This window comes from Rhyacophila brunnea, unplaced genomic scaffold, assembly GCF_057557595.1.
Source record: "Rhyacophila brunnea isolate RB1 unplaced genomic scaffold, BYU_Rbru_1.0 scaffold_3, whole genome shotgun sequence".
NCBI lineage: Eukaryota > Metazoa > Arthropoda > Insecta > Trichoptera > Rhyacophilidae > Rhyacophila > Rhyacophila brunnea.
The window spans coordinates 52529344-52546384 of record NW_028232965.1 but is presented as its reverse complement, the minus strand read 5'-3'; the positions used below and the strand labels follow the sequence as shown (position 1 = coordinate 52546384).

Genomic DNA, 17041 nt, shown 5'->3' with positions numbered 1-17041 from the left:
TCTTCTCACATCTTCCCAGGTCACGCCAGCATCCCGTGGGTCTATCGTGCACACCCTGTGTAGGGCAGGATTTAGAACTTTATTGAAACCTAATTCAAAAAAAGTTAACTTCATTCAAAAAAATTTCTTTGCATAATCCGGTATTTTTTGAAAATTTCTGATTATATTGATGCTAAATTTATTTTGGCCAATGGTGATGTGTATGCTTTTATTCATAATAATGTCGAAAATGACATCGACTCGAAACTTTGTCAATTTTTTGATATGATATAGGTATTATTATCAACACCGAATTGAATTAATTCATGAAATTGTACAAACTTATCAGTTGACCCAATACCTAAAACTGTCTAAAGATATCCTCATGAGATGAGCCATGTGTGTATTTTCTCTGTATTAAACCCACATAGTTTCTGACTGCAATAATTATTGCAGAGTTATTTCCTGACAGTACAATCAATTATTACAATAATTTGAAACGTTTCCACTTGAAATTATTTATTTATCACGTAAAACTTAGTTCTCTGTTCAGCCCATTCATCATAGGATATAGGTAGTCGTGCCTTTTTTAAATTTGGTATCCTAATGTTTTTTTTTTTACTCTCTTATCACGGGGCCCTGGGCTATATAGCAATTAGATCCCAACTGGTTGCCATCAAACTTTGACTGATCGGCAAAATTTAAATAAATTACCATGGTCGATCCTAGGCGGAGTATATTATGTTATGGGCCTCCGCTGAATGGAAGTTACAATAATATATTTTTTACGAATAATCGTTGTCAACCATTCGCCCGACTCATTTCCTTGTATTCCATGTTTTTTAAGTGTATTATTTAGACATGGATTATATCTCAATACTATACGACCATATGCTTCCTGTACAGCAGCTCATGGTGAACTGTGATACGACGAACTGCATACGTAAAATTTAAATGTAATCATATTGCCGGTCTACTATGGCCGACCGGCTTATAATGTCGTGGGACCCAGGTTCGAATCCTGGGTCTGGCAAATACGCATATTATTATTCATTTCGTGTTTGGATTCAGAGTATGGACCTAATAGCTTGAGCAAGTGGCTAACATCCATTTCTCATAAAAACCTGTTAATACAAACCTCCACTCTGTGGAGAACCCATATCATCTTCTTAAGTGCCGGCTAGACGCTCATGCTTTACCACAAGCTTAGGTACCTGCGCAAACCGGTTTATGAGCAAAGCCCGTGTGTATGGACGGGAAAACTGTATCTCGCGCAAACCGAAAAGTGTTCCGTAATTTTTGCATAAACTATACCACGCAGGCAAGTCGCTGCCGTATATCCAGCGCATTAGGATCAGACATGGTCAATATAATAATATGTTATATATATATTGGTGAATTTTTTATATATTTTATAAATATGTGGTTAATTCATGATACAGATGAGTTTTGATATGATATATTATTGAGATAAGTACCTACATATAATTATTATAATGATTAGAGACTACAAATTCTTCATTTGTTGAAAGAATACATGAAACCGAATAGGAAAATAGTTGCAGCGATCAATTCTATTGCTAGGGGCGATTGGTAAGGCGCGGAGTTGCAGGCATTTTCAAAACATTGACAGCTCTTCTCGGCATGGGCTTCATTATCAGCTTTGTAGCAGGGATTCTTGTGTTTAACCCAACCACATCCTCGATAGGTCCGAACTTCTTGCTCTCCCTTTTTACTGAACACTAAAAATATAAATTAAAAATTTGGTTTACGTTTATTGTATTATACGTTCTACATTTAAAAAAAAATCTGTGTGTGTACATATTAGAGATGGGAAAACCGGTCGATTTTGAAGACTAAGTATACTTACTACCGGTATAAAAAAATAATTAGTATATAAACTTGTTCTAAAATACTTACTAGTATTTGGAATACTATATAGATCGTTTGGCGTGCGTATGCGACAAAAGTTTCATACTCAACTGAAACTAAAACCAACTCCATATTATTAGTATTTTAAAATACGTATCGGCTCAGGGAAGACTGTATATCGGCTTCAATATAATCGCTAAAAATACGCTGAGCTCCGCTTGTCGAAGAGTCCCATTTATTATAAAATTTTAAATTTATGAGTTGTTTTTCTGTTAGGTTACAATATTATTGTTAGCAAAAATGAATAACAGTGATTTTTTTAAAATTTTAAATATGTTTTGAGCGGTATATAACAAGCCTCGTCATCTCACCACAGTGCTGCGACACAAAATTTATGACCTATTTATTATTCATACATTCGAACGCAATAGACTTATAAATTAAAATATACCTATATTCAAGTGCTATTTCGTTCGTGCGCATTTAATGTCAATAGTGTTGAAAGTCTACCAACTGGCGAGTGCACAGAACAGCGACTCGCGATGATATCATCACATGTTTTTTGGAATAAGTTTATTGTGCCACAAATACTTAGTATGGGTAGTTTCATCAGAAACTTGAGTACACAAACTGGTGACAGTATTTCCAACTCACCTCTAGTACTTATGTACGCGCGTTAGAAGTTATACTTTTTTGGCGTAACAAAAGAAAAAAACTTATCTTTGCCATACAGCGGTTATAATCGATTCAAAAGTGCCCATGATGAATTAGTAAAAAATCAAATTTTATTTGCGTGTTATTATGATTATATTTATTTCGGTCTCAAGGATATTTTATCGATGTAGGTACCGTCAGCAATAATATTATGTATGCGAATAAATAATATTGCAGAATGTACCTACTTTGGAAGAAAAAAATCTCAAAACCTGTGTATGAAAAATTTAGCAAACCGCTATTTCGACCATCTTTGCTTAAACATATGACTGTATAACTCAATAATAATTTATTACAAATCAAAAGTAAAACACAGCCTATTTAATGGTTTAACTGAAACGTGATGTTGGCTTTTGTGATGAAACATAATAATATTATTATTGTCTTCAATTATTATAAACCGCTAATAAATAAATTGACATGGGATATGCGACAAATATTATCCTAAACTATAAAAATATGTATTTTTGTGTATGAAGTGTCTAAATATTGTAAATTTACAACATACCATTGTTTGAATTATTTACCAACTCAACAATCACAAAATTTATTTATTTATTGAATTTTACTCATAACATAAATAATACTAAATATAGCCTCAAATCTTAATGAATAATTATAATAATAAATTGTGTTGCATTGGCGCGCGCAACTTCCGTCGCACGCCAAAAATACACTCTGATCTGTTTCCCCAAACGCGCCAAAAGAAGTATAACTTCAAAAAATCAAGAGTAGAGAAATCGAATATGATCGCTGTTGACTAAAGTGGTGTTGTCACAGTGTAAAAACGACAATCTCTTTTATTACTATATACAATACTGTCTCACTATACTACTGTTATTGAGCCTCATGTCCTGTAGTAGTGTTAAAACGAATATATATAATATATTATAATATAATATAACTATTGAATGAAAGACGTTTCTCTTTGTCAATCAAATTATTGAGTGTGCTCTGGGTCCTATGGCACATCCAGACACATGTCAACGCAGATGACGCAATTGATTCGTCGGAAGATTTGAAAGGCGGTTTCGAAACTGTTCAAACCAGTAATATAAGATATTACCCAAAGCATAACGAAATCTCAGCAACTACAGTGCGACTTTCACATAGAGTCTTCTACGTCGCAATAGTCGTTTCTGGACCTAATACACTCCCCCGCATTTATTTTTACCGCTTCTACATTCCCTCCGCCCGTAATTCAGTGTGTGTTCGATATCGCGTGAAGTTTTATTAACATTAAAATGCCTAAACATTTACGGGCGCAGTAAGCAATATCGTCACTGTTCTGGCAGAAGACACTAATTCGAAAAAATGAAATATTGAGTTAGTACCAAAATGTTCCTTATTTCAAACTTTACCGTCTGGAAACCTTCTTAATAAATAAACAGTCTTTATTTTAATGTCATCCTTTTTACGATTACTTAATAAACTCACTTGATAGACCATTATTTCAAACATTTTAACAACTTCAAAGTCAAATTACTCAAAACTAGTATTCTCCAGTTAGTGTGTTCTGCCAGAACAGAGACGAATTTAGAATGTAGTGAAGTATTGTGAGGAGGAGAAGCCGAAAGGAACACTTTTAATTCTTCTCAATAGTGCCAGAGATAGAGTATCTGCTATGACAAGTCAACATATTGGTTGTTATTTGAAATTAAGTTATTTTTATAATTTGTATTTATTATGTATTATGGCGCATTGGCCAATCGCTGTAATGCCATAATACTCTTTTTCTAAATAAATAAATAAAACATGCAAAGAGCACGTGGCGTAACATTATTAACGCATGCAGCGCATTGACGTAGTAGACTTGATAAAATATAAGTTGATATGAAAAACAAATGGGCCTATAACTCAAACAGATACGTACTTGTGCGCAAAAAAACTACTAATATGTATCATTCCTGTCATATTCATAATAATTATTTATTAGTTACTTGGTTATTGCAAAGAGACACATTGAAGTTTTACTACGTACGTTGGCAATTGACTCCCGATATTAGAAAACCTTTTTGTTATATGGGTAAACATGGGATCGGGTCAACCTGAAGATCTATAGCCCTCACATCCTGATGCGGGCCCCCAGGCTAGGATCTTTGGCGGGCCCCGCTACCTATCGCTAAAGATAAAGGTAGTGTGACGCTCTACATTAGCGTTTTCCAAATGGTGTATGCGGTAAAATTAATGTGTATAGGTATTTAGTGTTTTTTTTTTGTATACCCGTTTTAATACATTCATTGGAATTATGGAGTTGTTGATACACAATTAAAAATTGTATCGTACAACCACATAATTTTAAATAATTACATTATCGAAGGAAAATAGCGCCGTAGGCGACTTTTTTACTATTGGAGAGAATTTCTGATGTGTGCTTATATCTCTTATCTGGTCAACTCGACACACCGGGTCAGAGCCCTGTCAGCCATGATTTTAACTGTACATAATATATTCTAACTTGTAATCTTGATATAATATTTTTAAATACCAACCTGTTATGACAGTCTTCCTGCAAAATGGTTCCAATCCATTATAATCTCCAATGCATGGCTTTGGGTATAGCATAGTTTTATTATTTTTGTCCATTAGAGTAGCACAATCCTCTTGGCTTTTGTTGTGAGTGTTGCATTGGAAGCAGTTAATGGTATGAACTGTAAAAGTAATAAATCACAAAATAAATTGATAAGAATTTGATCGTAAAACATTGAGGAGTGGAATCATAGAATTAAAAATTATAATTAAGCATTCGCGAGACCCATGTCGCGGTAACCTTGGTAATGGAAATTAATTTTTAATCAATATAAAACAAGATGTCTTCATTGAATTTAACCGAAAAAATGAAAGGAGGAGCAGCTAACAATCTGGACAAATTGGATTCTGCAAGTAAATTGAATTTTCGAATTTCGAAAATTGTAAAAAGTCGTGAAATCGCAAGCTTTATTTTGAATGTCAAAATCGCACTGAGCTGAAATTGAAATTGTGCATGCATCACATCGTGATTGTCCCAACATGCACGGCACTGTGTCTTACGAAGATAACTACTTATTAGATATTATTATTTGCTATGAAGAAGGTGACCAAATAAAATTGTCGATGATCAGGTACATACCTTCATGTATAATAAAAACTGCAAAAAACGCAGTCACCAACGCTGCTACTTGGAAGGAATTCATCGTTATATTATGTCCTTATCTGAAATCAAAATTATGAACACACTGTAGTTAGTTTATAGTTCTTGGCAATGGGGTTATGTGAGTGAATTATTTAAGTTGCCATAAGCCCTATGGCCCATATGATAGGAAGCAATCATTTTCTTAAAACCTTGTTCTAATATTTAGATTTATAGTAGGTCCCTACTATAAATTATTCCAAAACACTGGCCCTGGAACTGGGTAGCAGGTTGTACAATAATTTTACCATTTAAAATAATAATTATCAGTTTTAAATTGATCAATGAACACATCGAGTTAGCTATTTTACATAAATACATGACCCATTATTGCTATCCCAAGAAAAAATATAGACAGTTCTTTGAAGGGGTGAGGAGAATTAATACATAATAAATGCGTTTGAATTTTGAAGGTTCCTACTAGCCAGGAAAAAATATACAAAGTAAATACTCGTACGTTGGTATTAAAATAGTAACACTATTTTATACTCGCCAATGATAGTTACCGCATGGGTGCCGCATATATTTGCCGCCCCATATAAATAAATTATTTAAAGAAAATATAGATGGATTTAAAAGCAGTTGAAATAATTACTTCTTTAATTTTAATCAAATTATTAATATAATAAGAAAAACTCCAATTTAAAATTTAATAATTTTGTGGCTTTACTTAGTCTATTTACTAGCGTAAACGTCGTGGGTCCCAGGTTCGAATCCTGGGTCTGCCAACTACACTATTGTTTTTCAATTCGTGTTTCAGTCAGAGTACCAAATAAGTTGAGCAAGTGGCTAACATCAATTTCTCGTAAAAATAAAAAAAATCTGTTAATACAAACCTCCACTACATGGAGGTACATATTATGGTCTTATTAGGATCGGACATAACTTGTGCACATACTTGTGTTATATTGTCTCTATCTTGCTAGGAGCGACACATTCTATTGAGAGTTTGAGTGAATGCTTTTCGGCTTGTTTGTATGTTATAAATCTCTGATGCTAGATAGTTAGTATGCACAATGTCATAGATCGGAGATTTTAAGTTCCTAAATAGGAAAATATGCATTTCTAAATATATTTTGTGGCCTTTCTTCGAATTGTTACTCATAGGTAAGTATTATCATTCGGCGGTAAGGAGCATTCAAGATTACTACTTTGTGTATTAATTTCAACATGACATTTATGTACTTAAATTTAATGTAACATAATATATTTTAATAATAAGTGTTATAAAAATATATTTTTAGAGTATTTCGGCACTGCTCAGGTGCTGTGCACGTCCACGGAAGTCCACGGAATGTTATAAATATAAGGAATACAATTGTCTTTCGTACAGCACAGTTACATCTTCAAATCCTGTTTCAAATTATAATATGTCAATATGTCACGTGTACTAATTATCTAATCTTCAGCCTCCAAATTATTATTATATTCTTATTCTCACATTAAACGACGAGTGTATGTTGTCAAATTTCAAAATTATCCTTTACACATGAATAATTCCGTGTATGGCGTGAATATGTTGATAAGTCTAAAAACATTAATTATCATGGCAGCTATTTGTACGCTTGAATTTTTGTAGTAACACAGATTATACCTATTATGTTTTTGGATGTTTTTAAATTTAAGTATAGCGTTTGTAAATTCTCAACAAACTTAAATTTAAAAAAATTCTTGATTTATCACAGAAAGCCAAACGTACAAATAGCAGCTCTGAGAATTAATGTTTTTAGACTTATCAACATATTCACGCCATACACGGAACTAATGACAGTGTCACATGGACACTTGAATAGATTTAGGCCCGTTTCAGACGGGACACCGGTGTCGCGCTCGATATAATATAGGAGGCCTTTGTATTATGTTTATGAACGCCCCCGTCAACGAGTGTCCGGTGCACTTTTCCGTCGGCCGCTACATTCTCATGCCGCCGATACTCTTGTTTTTATTACTGCAGCCAGTTTTATGTTCTAATTTATTGCGCGAAATTATGCATTGACTCATTAACTCTGGGGCGTTCATAAACATAATACAAAGACCCCTTTATTCGAATACAATGGCCTGCTATGTTATATCGAGAGCGACACCGGTGTCCCGTCTGAAACGGGCCTTATTCGTCTATACTATAATAATACCAAAATATTTTAGTTTTTCATTGCCATAGTAAAATACTGCCAATTCTGAATTCACATCTTTCAAGTTAGGAATTTGTTTGTTTTCCGTCGTTTTCTAAAGTTATTCTTCACTAAAATATTTGCACTACTTTTTCACGTTTTTTTTTTTTTTTTAAATATTTTATGGGTATTACATATATATTTTTTGATTATTTATATTTTATATGTGTGTATGTAATATTATACTATTCATTATAAATAAATAACACTATTGTCACTATTATAATAAGTGTTTCGTCCACTTCAATAGAACATTCTTGACTGATACAAAAATATATTTTAACAGCTATTTATACTAATTTAACGTATTTATTTATGACATTACGTGTATCACCTATTCTTAGAGAATACTCTAAATAAAAATAATTAAATTAAATTTCCTCAGCTTCACAGAGTGCATTATCGTTACCTACATAAAGTTAACACAATTAAAGCAATTAATTGCAAGTTTATGTAGAAGTCTTTGCAGAAATAGTTGTTGAAAAGAAATATGAGCTAATTATGTTTAAAGCTTTGCAGCCATTTATTTTGTAATCGCGTTACATGGAGTTGAGTTTATATTTTATTTTAAGGGGAAGAATATAGGAGTCTGGAACGCTTGATAATGAATTATATAGGTATATCTATGTACTATACCTACACGATTAAAGACTGATAAGATAATACGAACCCTGTCTGTTTTAACCAATCAATATGTTGTCACTTTTTCGTCTCTTTTGAAAGTACAAGTATCACTTTTATGTAAGACCAGTCACAAAGTTTAAACTATTATAATCGTAGCCAACAACATACTGAATATTATTCGTTTATATCGAAATGCTATCTACGAATGAAGCGAGCTCATAATATTTTATTATGGAAATCATTCATTTACATGACCCCTAACCCGAAATCTAAAACATGTATAATGATATAATTTACAATAAATTACAACTCTCTCAAGGTTGCTCTACTTTTGAATAAGTGTGGGCACATTGCGTTATTATTTTAATTTAAATAATAAGTGAAATACAACTATTTTTTGGAATAGGGTTTGTATTTTTAGCCTGGAGACAGTGACGTCTCGTGTGGGTAGGCAGATTGAACGTCGCTTGGGGGCGGCAGTTACTCGAAGGGCGGCAAATGGAGGATAATCATTAGGTATGTTTATATAAATAGCTGGCTAAACTTAGTAATAAAAGAAATATCTTTAAAAAATCAGCTCACTGGTTGAAAATAAATTGTATTAAGTAATTAACATACCTACAAGGTTTAACAGTGTCGTTTAACAGTAACAGTATTTTTTCCGGGTTCGCGATGTCTAGTTTACTTCCGTTGTCCTTGGAGGTCACATCCTTGATGACCAGCAATGATACATACAGATTTTTTAATTATAGGTAGGTACATACGCGCCTAATTCAAAATTTTTCCAAATATTTTTGCCAGTCATGAATTTTGGAAGTTGCCAGGCGTATTTTTAAATGTATCTGAAACCTAGGACTCACAATATTTCTATTGAAGCTGGGATAGCATTTAGATTAGATTTAGTAGTAAGTATATATTTTGTCGGTAATGTATATGTTACAACACATTTCTTAGATATTTTAGTCATGAACGGATAATGAAAAATACTGTACAAAAAATAGGGCGGCCTTTTTTCGCTTACTAGGGGCGGCATTTTGTCTGGAGATGTGACTGCCATTGAGTGCCAATTGAATGCCAGGATTGTTACTTTAGCCTTTGGAATACACTATCAATATATTTCGATCATCCTTAACTCAAAGATATTTTTTTTATAAATATGAGGAAAATGAATTGAAATTGTTTATCATCTACGAAAAAATATCGTAGACGAGAGATAAATAAGGTATAACGTATTTAGTTTTATGTTTAAACTTTAACTTTAATGTATTTAGTTTTATTTATAGCAAAATTTTTGCAATATCAAAATAAATTTTATATTATCATATTATAATAATTCGGAACATCTTAAAAGTATAAGTACTATATTAGAAAAATCCGAGACAAAAATTCATCCAAATGGGAGTTGAAGCTTGACCCCACGACCCAAATACTGTATGTTCAATAAATAATGTTATATTCTTACATATTATATAGTATTCAGTCTCGAATAAAAAATAGTTCGATTAAATAAGATTATATTCGTAATTATTGAAAACCGTAGAACATCGCCAACTGATTCAACGTTTTTTGTCTCATATTTTTTAATTGGTATATTATCCTTACTCAACATATTGAGTCATGGCAATTTTTTTTAAAGTACATAATAATATGATGTTATATACTTTTCAAAACAGGACGCCAGACGAACTGAAGTCCCCTAAAAAACTTAGATCGATTAATTTTCATAAATTGGAATACTATAATAGTATAATGAAACAAATTCTGTCGGCATTGTAACATTGTTTTGTAGGTACAAATGGTACAATAGATAAATTTTACACCCTCGATAACAATAATTAACCGCGTCATGATAGTTAGTATTAGAGATGGGAAAACTGGTCGATTTTGAAGACTAAGTATACTTACTACCAGTATAAAAAAATACTTAGTATAGAAACTTGTTCCAAAATACTAAATAGTATTTGGAATACTATATAGATCGTTTAGCGTGCGTATGCGACAAAAGTTTCATACTCAACTGAAACTAAAACCAACTCCATATTATTAGTATTTTAAAATACGTATCGGCTCAGGGAACTCAGACTGTGTATCGGCTTCAATATAATCGCTAAAAATACGCTGAGCTCCGCTTGTCGAAAGTCCCATTTATTATAAAATTTTAAATTTATGAGTTGTTTTTCTGTTAGGTTACAATATTATTGTTAACAAAAATGAATAGCATTGATTTTAAACATGTTTTGAGCGGTATATAACAAGCCTAAGCCTGTGCGTCATCTCACCACTGTGCTGCGACACAACATTTATGACCTATTATTATTCATACATCCAAACGCAATAGACTAATAAATTAAAATATACCTGTATTCAAGTGCTATTTCGTTCGTGCGCATTTAATGTCAATAGTGTTGAAAGTCTACCAACTGGCGAGTGCACAGAACAGCGACTCGCGATTATATCATCACAAGTTTTTTGGAATAAGTTTATTGGGCCATAAATACTTAGTATGGATAGTTTCATCCAAAACTTGAGTGCACAAACTGTACAAGTGCACAAGACAGTATTTCCAACTCACCTCTAGTTAGTATAATTTGTAAATACAAATATTATATTAGGGTCCCGTCAATACACATTACCAGGTAAGGTTCTGACCTCTTCTAAGGTAAGGTTCTAGCTTATTGTAATTTTTACAATAAGTGGTAATACTTCGATACAATGAAAAACTACCCTCGATAACTGCCGATAGCGGCCTAATAGCAGTCTTGTGTATAGAATAGATGCGATGGACAAATTAACTAGTTTAAAAAATGTTTGCATGATATATCGATTGATTGACATAGGATTAGTAATTACTAATTAGTATATATTATATTAGTCTACGCATAGGATTCATTATTTTAATAGACTGATCGAATGTCGATTGTACGACATATTAATAATTAATGTTTATTGTAAAAAAAACCTCTGCGGGAAGCGGGCAACATTATAGAGTTTTTATTATTTTGGGTCCCAAAATTAATTTGCATCCGGGGCTTCCTAGTAAGTATCTACTTTAATCCCTCTCCGGCTTTCATCGTGTGAAAGCATTTGTACAGAAGTGAAAAATGAAAATGCGTTCAATGAATAATGTGTATGTATGTAGAAAACTGCAGTGAATATTATAGAGTGTGTAAAATCATATTTTATTGTTACCTACTACAGGCTGTTAATTTTATTTATTGAGAGTATTTTAGCACCTCGTCTTGTGAGACAACATAATCATTTTCTAGGCCACAAACGTAATAATAATGTTTTCATAATATCTTAGTAGCCCAATAGAGAAGATAGAGAGAGTGGGAGAGAGAGAGACCAATTTATTACATTGTATCTAGAAATAAGTATGTATATTTTTGATTTCTACGATTTATATACTGTTTGGAATATATTATTATACAATGAGATATTCATACGATATTTTGGTATAGCAGTATTTGACAGGAATAGTAGAACGATTTTGGTTAAATTGGGGGATATAGAAGAATTCATATTCGCTGAGCTGACATCTGGTCACATTAAAATGACGGTCAGCTGTTTATTTTATTACAGCTTTCATAACTTGACTTATAGCGTCTGTATACGTGCATGGATTTACTGGTAGCAGTAGTGACTATTTTAAACTATCGTGACAATAACAAGTAAAAGTGATGACTGTCTCTCCAATTCATTCATTAAGAGTGAGCGAGACCCGATGTTGTCATGTTATGGTACTATTTTGACTATTTCGTACTATTTGACAGGTAGTGAAAATCGGTCAACCTGAAAATTCGTATGTAGTTCGTTTTTTTTGCCGGCAGGTTTGCCACTATAGTTCTACTGCGCAGGCGCAGATCGAAAAAATCCTACTGTCGTATGAAAATTCAGAAGCTTCCAAACCTTTTTGATTCATGCATGCAATCTTGGTTTACCCATACATTTTATTGTTATGGCCGCGATAATACTTACTGTCAACAGTAAATCCATACACGTGTAAACGGGTATTACTTATGGAAGCAATGCGGGATTTAAAGTGATATTTTTAGGCATATAACAGAAATATAAGACCTCAGTGCGGGTTTGGAAAATAGGCATATATTTATAATTAATTACTCGTTGGTTATTACTAACATTAATTACTTACTAAATTATTTAGCCTAGTAAGCCCCTTTCAGCTTTGTTTGCATAATATGTCTGGGCACTTTTATCACCATCTCTTAATATGCGACTTGTGTTCATAATATTATACAAGCAGAAGGTGTGACCACAACATGCAATGACATAATATACTGGAGAAATTTCATTTAAATGCGACTATTGTTATTTTACTCGCTTACAGCCCCATGGTTGAAATACACATAAAATGATTCACACAGGTGAAGGTGAGAGGTACCCATTTGTATTCCTTGCACCTTTTATCGTCTACGATTTCGCAGTAGAGCAGAAATAAACATAAATGAAGACTTTGATGATATTATACAAACAAAAAAAATCAGGCATAGTTTTTTTCAGTTTTAGGGGGCCATATATTTAAAAAAAAAAAATACTTATATTACTAATTACTATTACTTATTTCATCTGTTATATTATATTAAATATGTTAATGGTAACCTACACAGTAAACTAATCTCATCTAAAATACAAACTAATAATTTATTATTTAAACGCCGTTTTGTTCATTTTTAAACGTTTTGAGTTCGATTTTTTGCAATACCGAAATTACTTCAATTGAAATTGAGGATAATCTTTAAAAAATAACATAATCATAGATAAATTATCTATATTATACACATAGCTACGTATTTTTTTCGACTTATACGAGGTATAAATGAGAACTCTGCCGTTCTGGGCAGTGTTGACCTTTGTGTCCCTGATAACTATCTTAGAAATAGAGAACATCAGTCGTTTATTCTCCCAAGGTGCAGAACCAACCTGCCACTGGTAATGCCAATTGGGAGGGCGATAACTATGTTCAACGAAATTGCTTCGCGTGTTGATATATTCCACCTACGTGAGGACGAGTATAGGTGGACGTTGTTTTATAAATTCTTAAAATAGGGTCTGCTTAACTCATCCGGTGTACTTCCTTGTACCTATCTAATTAATATTTTTGTATGTACATATTTCTACTGTTTAATAACATACTATCTATCTCTTTTTTTACGTAACACTTACTGTTTTATATTTCTTTGTTTCTAAATGTCATGTTGTGAACGTCTTAAACTTATAATTTGTAATGTCCACAATATGTTAAAAATAAATAAATTGAAATTGAATCATTTTAAAAAACTCGTTTTCTATCCGACACAATACTTTTTCATATCTTTTTGTTCATCATATCACAAATTAATTGTAATATCGTTTAATACTTTCTATATGGGTACATACTCGATATATCACAAATCATAGTTATTATTATTCTACAAAACTATTTAAATCTGAAATCGGCACACCGGTGAACGTATGAGTTTTTATAAGAAAAAAATGGATATTTCCTCACTAATTACTACGACAATATAATCTGAAAACAGGACTCTGGTGGTTATCTGTTAAACTAATAGGATAATGAGTTTTATTTGTTTTCTTTCGCGACCCGCTTACCAACGATAACTTTATTTGATGTGTAAGTATGTTTTTTTAGAATTTTAGAATTAGCGGAAATCGGAGAAAACAACGAAAAATGATGTACGAGTAACATTTCTATTAGCATAAATAATCAATTAAGACATTTTTTAGAATATTATAAAAAAAATAATGTCCGAAAAATAAAACAATCCTCGCAAAGGTAACAAATCAGCAAGAAAATCATTTCAAACTGACATTAGAGCGAAATTCCTCCCTAAATCAAAAAAACGTGCTGCAAACTTGAATAAAAAATACAGTGAGTAATCAAGCACCACAAGTTTAGTCAAAGCGTTATTAGATTTTATTCATTATTATATTAAAATCCACCACTATGGGGTTAGGACGTCAATCTGAATCTGATGTCTAGCGAAGTAACATAGGCACCTACAATTGTGTGTCAGTATTTCCTAAAATACCTTGTTACGCCACTGACTACTAGTAATAATACTATTATAGAATACTTACATACACTTTTTAATATTATAATACTTATTTATTTCATAAAACCTCAGTAGGTAAGTGTTTTTCAACTTTGTGTATAAGTTCTTCTGTAAACCGTTGTTTGGAGTTAAAGCTTGAGGTAATGAATTTTGCTTTCCTCCGGGACTCGGGTTATATAAATAATTGGCAGCCATGAGTGAACTAGTTGATATGATCATAGGGCCATATCAGGTGCTTTTTATCCACGGTTCTTTAAAATTGTTTAGTTTTTTAAATCAATAATACTTAATATCATAAGTCAGAGAATACTAACACATTCAATATGACTTGGAATGGCGACGACATTTTGTTACAAGAAATGTTAAATCTGGTAATTACGAGTATATAATGTCGGAAAGTTAATATATCTTCGTTTTTGTATTCGTCGCTGTTGATGATCGTGGCTCATTTTAAATGTCCTCGTTATAATTATCTCCTTACTCAGTGACGTCTCTAGGCGAAGTGACACCCTATAACAAACTCAAAATGCCACCCTCTAGCATCAAGCTCTATTAAGAAAAAATCGAGAGTCTAGCCCAGGCAAACTGAATAGAGGTTTTCTCTAATTGTGGTTATTTATTGCTAAATTTATAGTTTTAAGTGGTAATCATTCAAATAAAACAACTATCCTGACAATTGTTTTAAAACATAAAATATTGAATTTAATTAGTTGAGCTAAAATATTGCGACCATACTTAATACAAGATTTTATATAAATAAAAAGGATTTTAAGTTATACACATTTATATTTTTATAAAAATCTATTTTTTTTAATATGAATATAAAAAATATTAAAACTATGAATCAGTCAAAAATCTGTGCGAGGAAAAATTGAAAACTTAATAAACTAAATTTTAATAATAAATATGACAATAAAATATAATGTAATAATAACGTAACTGTGGCCATAAAAATATGTAATAAATTCAGATTTTTTTTACAATTAATTGTAAGTTTATCTTTAACTTAAAAAATATATTTTTCTTTTTAACGTTTTCAGATACATATTTATTAATTAATACAGTTAAAATAAAATTGTAAATTATCAAAAAAAAAATGTCTCAAATTGCAAGCTTCGTATTTTTCCACTAGGTGATTCTGGTGGGTAGAAGCCTCCCCCTTAAGCGTCAGCCTATAGCGTCGTGGGTCCCAGATTCGAATCCTGGGTCTGGAAAGTACACATATTGTTTTTCAAATTGTGTATGAGTCAGAGTATGTACCTAATAGGTTGAGCAAGTGGCTGACATCCATTTCTCGTAAAAAAAAACAAAAATCTATTAATACAAACCTTCACTCTGTGGAGGCCCATATTATGATCCTATTATTATCGGACATGGTCGGAAATTGTTACAATAAGTACTATGTTTTAACATCACCTCTCTTGGCTGTTAAATTTTTGAGCGAGATAGTCAGTTTTAACTGAGTGTTTCGACGGCTAACTTATTGTAATTGTTATAATAAGTGCTAATACTTCGATACAAAACATGAATAACTACCCTCGATAGCTGCCGATAGCGGCCTATAGCCGTCTTGTGTTATAGAATAGATGCGCTGATCAACTGAAGTGTTATTAAGTTTCGTTAATATTGGCAACCATCTTTTGTGCAATGATCAACATAATATTCTTAATACATTGCACAAATTAAATGTAATATTTAGGTTCTCTGGATTAGGTGGTGCGGTAGACGGCGAACTTATTGTTATCATCATCATCAGCCTGAATCTATCGATTGCTGGATGAAGGCCTCTTCAAGCTGCTTCCACTTCTCTCAGTCCTGTGCATTGTGTTGCCACGTATTTCCGCAGAACTTTATCATTTCATCGATCCAACGACCTCTAGGTCTACCTTGCGGACGTTTTGTACCTCTTGGATACCACTTGATGACTAAATTTGTCCAACGATTGTCTCTTCTTCGAGCTATGTGTCCAGCCCATCTCCATTTGAGGCTTTTAATAAACTCTATTACATCGCAAACCCTTGTCTGCTACCTTATCCACTCATTCCTCTTTTTGTCCTTTCGCGTTATGCCCAGCATATTATCTCCATACCACGTTGTGCAACTCTAAGTTTCTGGATCTCCCTTTTACTTAACTTATTGTAATTGTTACAATAAGTGCTAATACTTCGATACAAAAAATGAAATGCTGCCGATAGCGGCCTATAGCAGTCTTGTGTATAGAATAGATGCGCTGATCCACTGAAGTATTTTTCGTTAATATTGGCAACCATGTTTTGTGCAATGATCAATATAATGATACATTGTAAAATATTATGAAATATAATATTATATTTAGGTTCTCTGGATTAGGTGGTGCGGGGGAGACCCGTGCGTCCTGTATAAGCCGCTTCTCTGCAGGATGTGAATGATTATCCTTTTAAAGCGTCGCTTATGATGCT

General features: G+C 32.5%; 1 protein-coding gene across 3 annotated transcripts in view; it reads right to left on the bottom strand.

Annotated features, from left to right (window-relative positions):
- Positions 1-1368: 1368 nt before the first annotated feature.
- Positions 1369-17041, bottom strand: part of LOC147068530 (uncharacterized) — a 30828-nt gene continuing 15155 nt past the window's right edge. The window contains exons 1-4 of one of the 3 annotated variants that reach the window (XM_085952769.1): positions 8576-8769; positions 5675-5757; positions 5058-5216; positions 1369-1721 (exon numbers count right to left, since the gene is read on the bottom strand). In XM_085952769.1, coding sequence (XP_085808895.1) covers positions 1498-1721; positions 5058-5216; positions 5675-5738 — 447 coding nt within the window. In that variant the 5' untranslated portion in view covers positions 5739-5757; positions 8576-8769 and the 3' untranslated portion in view covers positions 1369-1497. Of the gene's footprint in view, positions 1722-5057; positions 5217-5674; positions 5758-7866; positions 7890-8575; positions 8770-17041 lie in introns of those variants that run through there. The other 2 variants (XM_085952771.1, XM_085952770.1) reach the window with 2 other exon arrangements.